A 5,839-nucleotide genomic window follows, 5' to 3' on the forward strand; every position below is an offset into this window, starting at 1 on the left:
TGTTATTGTAATTATTATTAGTTTTTATATTTTTTATAATAATAATAAGTCATATTATTATTATTATTTGTTGCTGTTTTTTATTATTATTATTTTCATAATTGTGATCATTAATAGTGTAGTTATTATCTTATTGTTGTTTGAATTACTATTTTTTTTATTTTTACAATAATTATTATCCTTCAAATAATAATAGTAATAATAATAATAATAATAACTTCTTCATTCTTTATTATAATTCTTGTTGCTATTATTATTTTTATAATAATTATTATCCTTTCTATAATAATTATTATTTTGGCCTTTTTTAAATTAATATTCTTATTCTTCTTCTTCCTATTATTATTATTATTATTATAGCAATTATAATTAATATTATTAGTATTTTTTTTATTTTTAAATATTTTTTAATTATAAAATAAGTCTAATTCCATCGATTTTTTGAACTGACACCACAATTTTCACATTCACAAAAATCATATTTTGGTCGACATATAATTCTATCCTTAATTTAATAAACTAAAAACAATAATATAAAAGATTTAATTTTATTTCAGACCTCATTTCCGCAAATCATAAATTGCTAGTCTTTTTGTTTTTCGGAACGGAGTCGTCGAAATTACGGCACGCCTGACGTCATTTGCAAGGGCACTAAAACGGCGTCGTCGTACGAATTCCCAACTCCCAAAAATTCCAAAATTCAAAAACCTATAAATAGGCGACCCTATCAGTAGCAGTAATCATCTTTTCCCTGCAGCAAAGCCCTCAAGAAATTCGCTCTCCGCACACTGCGTTCTGGTGAGTTCGCCACTGCTTTTTTCTTCTTGTTTTGTTTTGTTATTTTTTAATTCTGTTTCGTTGCGTTGAATTCATGCTTTTACTGCCAATCTCAAAACATTTTCGCCATTTTACATGAGCCTGTAATTTGTTTTCATTCTAGGGTTCTTTCGGTATCTCGCTTCTTGTATCGTTCGGTGTTTTTAGGGTTTCGTTGTGATCCGTTTAGTTTCTGGAAATCAAGGGAAAACGAAGGAAAGCTGATTTGTCTTCCAAATAATGAAAGATCCGATCAAATAGTTTTTTGTGCCACCAGCATGAAAGAAAGAAAGAAAACAAACGAAATTCTTTGTGCGTGTAATTAGTTCCGATGAATTGAGTTCCTTTTTATTTTTTATTTTAAATTCCTATGGTTTCTGGGAAATTGAAGGGAACGGTAAGTTTATTTCAAAACCTCCGTGTATACAGTTACTTAAGCTAGGTAAACTGGATTTCTAGCTTTTTTAATTACCAGAAGAACGTAAGCTTGTGCTTTTCATTTGTTTTCTGTTGTTTTCTTGGCAATCTAGAAAGTTAGGAGCAAGAAAAGGAGAATTTTACATGCGTTTTAAGATTTATGGACGTGGGACTTTAAAATTTTTAAGACCTGAAGCAAGATTTCTGTATTGCACAGGATTGAAACTTCAATTAAATGCAACTTTGCACATCCAGAAACAGAATGTGTGGAGGTTTTTGCATTACAATTCCAAACTCAGATGATAAAATTGCAACTTAAAACAAATAAAAGGTACAATTTAGTGGCATTCTCAGAGGAATTAATGTCAATTACTTATTCACTTTTGCCTTACTTAGTCATACTAAACTTTAATGATGAAGTATGCAGCTCTAAACAACAAAAATAGTAAGTAAACATAAAGAAGTAATCACCACAAAGTGTTGATTAGGATTATGTATTGCACAATATCTATAGTTTCTATAGGATTTGATTTCGTATTTGCTCTTTTAACCATTCAGCTTAGTTGAATTAATAATTATTGTAACCATGCTTTACATGTTGGATCCTCTAAGATACAATATAATGAAGTGAAATGTTTGACAGTGAAAGGAAAGGTCTGCTTTTGTAAATGGGGAAAAGAAAGTCAAGGGCTAAGCCACCCCCGAAGAAGCGAATGGACAAGCTTGATACAGTGTTTAGCTGCCCCTTCTGCAGCCATGGAACCAGTGTCGAATGTCGCATGTGAGTAGTTGTTTGGTTTCATCTCTCTTTGGTATATTCGAATAGAAGTATGATTTAGCTATGCTATGACAAACTCAACTGTTTTTCCTATTGAAGGAGAAAGGAGAACTATTCATAATTGCACCCAGTCATGAGAAAGTGTTATTAGTTCTTGGTTCAGTGTAAGCTAGGAAACACCAATACATCTGGAAGTGTCCGTTTCAACACATGTCACCGACACCTGCCCGACATATTCAACGCATGTTGGAAATTAATTATTTTATTTTTTGGACGCACCCGAGACACTTCCCTACATAGCAAGTATTCCTTTGGGACACTTCCTGCACTGCAACCCTGCGTTTCATGGCCCCCCTTAATCCTGTTAACAAAGCCCAAAAAAAATATTTTAAGAAGTTGCTGAGGGACAAAGGGTTAGGAGGTTCTTTGAAAATGGAGTGGTTGGACTTTGGAACCCTAGCACCACTGTGCCAGCTTTACAGAGCTTCACTAGACACCCTTCCCCTCCTTTTTCAAGCATATGTTTATCTGTGCTCTTTTTTTAAATATCTTGATGAAGCTTGCCCCTCAGATGTTTTTTAGTTGTTGGACCAATATTTTGTAATATGAATGTAGTAGACGATTGTTTAAGCATAGTTTGTGAAAGTTATTGATAATTTTGCATGAATATTGCTAATAGTTCATTTTAAATTAAAATTACATAACTATTTTTCATCTAAAAGTAAAAGCATGCCTAAATATATACATATACATATTTTTATATTAATTAATTAACATATCTAATTATCCATGTTGTATTGTATCCTAAATTTTCCCAAAATTGTAGCATTGCTGTGTTAGTATCATGTGGCAACTGTGTCTTATGTTGGTATTGGTGCTTCTTAGAGGGTAGGGTAAGCCTACAGAGAAACAAAAATATTGGCCTGAGGGTTCTAGGGCTCCATATATGATGTTTCGAAAAATCAGCATGCTTGCGTGCATATATATATATATATATATATATATATATCAGCAAGTGTGTTTATATCTGGCTTGTGTGTGCATGTGCGTGAGCATGTCTAAAGCATGTGCGTGAGCATGTCTTTTAGATCTAGACATTAGGGTAATACTTGAGTGGGAACTGTGTTGTACAGATTCCAGATTCTGAAATGAAAATTGAATGTTCTCATTAATAAGAGGTTTGCTTATCTAAGAATAACTTATAATGATGGTTGTGTTACTCCTTTCTTTGGAGTGATTCATAGGATGGAGTGTGGACTAAATGGCCTAGATTATGAAGCACTAGACTTTTAGTCTTTTTTTTTTTATCCCACATTGCGTCAATTTTTTTAATCAACACAATGGAGTGGTGTAATTTTAAGATTCCAATTTATGCTCAGTATGTATGCTTGTGTGCACTCACTAAAATCAATGATGGTGAATGGTTTCTCAGTGACATGAAGAATTTGATTGGGGAAGCAGTATGCAGAATCTGCCAAGAGAGCTTTAGTACAACTGTCACAGGTATGCCTTGGTGTGTTTTGAACTAGAAATGTATAAAATGCAATAAAATTTCTTCTGAGGTGTTATACTTGAACCTCCTGAGTCCATCACCTGCTCAGGGGTTGTTTAGTGGGCTAGGATTCTGAGTTTGAAATGAGCTTGTGGCCAATAAAATGGAAATTGACCTTGCTTCATTTGCTTTTGACTTGCCACTTGTCTTATTTTTGATTTTTTATGGTTCTGACTTACTGGGAGAGATGAACTAATTTCCATTTATTTTGTTTTTGCAGCCTTGACTGAGCCTATAGACATGTAAGTTGACATTAATTCAAACCTCATTTGTAATGACAGTACTTTATTGGGGTCTCTAATCTGACTATCTCAACTGCAGATATAGCGAATGGATTGACGAATGTGAACGGGTCAACAACCTTGAAGACGAGGGTGCCCAAGAGGCAGACTAGATTTTCAATTGATTAATGATCTATGTTCTCCTTCTTGAGAGTAGTAGCCAGACAGTTTGTAGCCTTCCTAGTTTAGGCATATCCTTCCTGTAATTCCATCATGTAGTTGGTAAAGTGGTTGTAGTTATTGTGCCTATGCTAGACTGGATTCGCGTGCACATTCTGTTTTCCTACTATACGAGGCATAACAAGGCATAACGTGTGGGTTGTAATCGACTGTTTAGTCCTTTTATGGTATTGTATTTGGATGTAAGACTAAACCAGAGTATGCTTTTGCAGCATGTATTTCAAGCCGATTCTTGTTTCTGCTGTGGAGTTAGGTTACTCATGAGAATAATGCAGGGGCCAAATCTGGCGGAAAATATATGGGCAAGTTGGATGAGTGATTGGACCATAGTGCGATGGTTTACTTTACGCTCTCTGGTTCAAGTGCAATCATTAATAAAAAAAATACCAGTCATTTTAATCTGACATTATCTTAAAAAACATTTTGACCAAAGTGATGATGAAATTTGGGATGTGTCATGTGAATGCAATAATAGGAGTGAGATGATGTTGCTGCCTAAAGTCAAAATTGATGCTGGACCTATCACGTGAAAAAGAGGGAGGAGTAACATGCTGGCATAGGGCAGCTACTCATGTCAAGCATGAGGGGAGGGGGAGGAGGCATCTTAATTCTTAGGGCAGTAGATCTCGTCTCATTTTTTCGTCATCGCTTCGGTTGTAGTGAATTTTTGCATCAAGGAAAGATGGTGCATGTTGTGTCAATGACAGAGATTTTGAGACCTTGAAGGGCTTTTTTTCATTTAATGTATAGGACAAAATGATCTTGGGATGTGGTGAATTAATGAGATATTGGGATTCGAACCTCTTCAACAAAAGAGGTAAAGGGTAATTCACTTTTAATTTTCAGAACTTGTTGTATGTTTTATTTCCCTTTTCTACTGCTTCAATTAATAAGTGGGAAAAAGTTTGTCCATTCTAGTAGTGTTTTATTAAATATCAAGTGCCTAATTTTTGCCAATTTATGGTGATGCAGGTAAGCCTGTGAAGAGATGTGCCACTATTAGGTGCCTTCACCATCTAAATAATAAATTTTAGTTTCCTACCATTTATATCACTTTGAAAGTGCAGTACATGCATATACTGCAAACTAAGAATAATAATGACAATTGAATTCTTGAATTTTTTCTTTTAAAGTAAGGTGTGATTCTCAAGTTTATTGACATATCTTGTTGGGGGGGGGGGGGGGGGGGGGTTCATAGTATATTAAAAATTTTCTTCATATATTTAATTATACTTTTTATAGAAAATATAATTCTATTGGATTGAAGTTTTAGATTGCAATAATTAATCTCCATTGCAAATTTATCATCATTGTATTATATATATATATATATATTCAAAATTATTATAATTTATACATTACTATATTATTAATACATTGAAAGATAAATTAAGAATCATATATTTGTGGTAAGTTAGGTGTAACTTTTATATAAGATAAGAAACAAACGATTTAAATGATATGAACACTTACAACGTCAGCAATTTAATACGCCAGTAAGGAAAGATTTAATATGTCGAAAGAAATGGTCCATAATTGCATAAATTGATGGAAAAAAATTTCATATAACTGATCTCATTTAGTGGAACTTAAAACTTAGTTTTGTTATCGTTGCTGTAATTAAAATGAGAAAAAAAAAGAAAGGCAAAAAAGAGGGATCCATCAATTGGTGGGCTTAATTAAGGGTTTCTTGCTTCTTGGGTTTTTTTTTTTTTTTTTAAAGGTTGATGTTAGTAAAAATCATTAAGAATAAGAATGTAGTCACTGTAGAGAGGACTACCGGATAGAACACAAATGACTCAAATTATCAAATTC

The 5,839-nt window shown here is 33.2% G+C and overlaps 1 protein-coding gene across 2 annotated transcripts; it reads left to right on the forward strand.

Moving 5' to 3' along the window:
• Positions 1-604: 604 nt before the first annotated feature.
• Positions 605-4,263, forward strand: LOC131154939 (transcription elongation factor 1 homolog). Of its 2 annotated transcripts, XM_058107791.1 has the most exons (5): positions 605-798; positions 1,877-2,014; positions 3,444-3,514; positions 3,784-3,805; positions 3,885-4,263. In XM_058107791.1, the coding sequence occupies exons 2-5, from the start codon at positions 1,902-1,904 to the stop codon at positions 3,955-3,957; spliced, it is 279 nt and encodes a 92-aa protein (XP_057963774.1). In that variant the 5' UTR covers positions 605-798; positions 1,877-1,901; the 3' UTR covers positions 3,958-4,263. The 2 variants fall into 2 exon arrangements, with proteins under 2 accessions (XP_057963774.1, XP_057963768.1); XM_058107785.1 differs by lacking the exon at positions 3,784-3,805 and having other exon boundaries at positions 725-798; positions 3,444-3,526.
• The last annotated feature ends 1,576 nt before the right edge of the window (positions 4,264-5,839 follow it).

The sequence above is a fragment of the Malania oleifera genome, chromosome 1 (genome assembly GCF_029873635.1).
Source record: "Malania oleifera isolate guangnan ecotype guangnan chromosome 1, ASM2987363v1, whole genome shotgun sequence".
NCBI lineage: Eukaryota > Viridiplantae > Streptophyta > Magnoliopsida > Santalales > Ximeniaceae > Malania > Malania oleifera.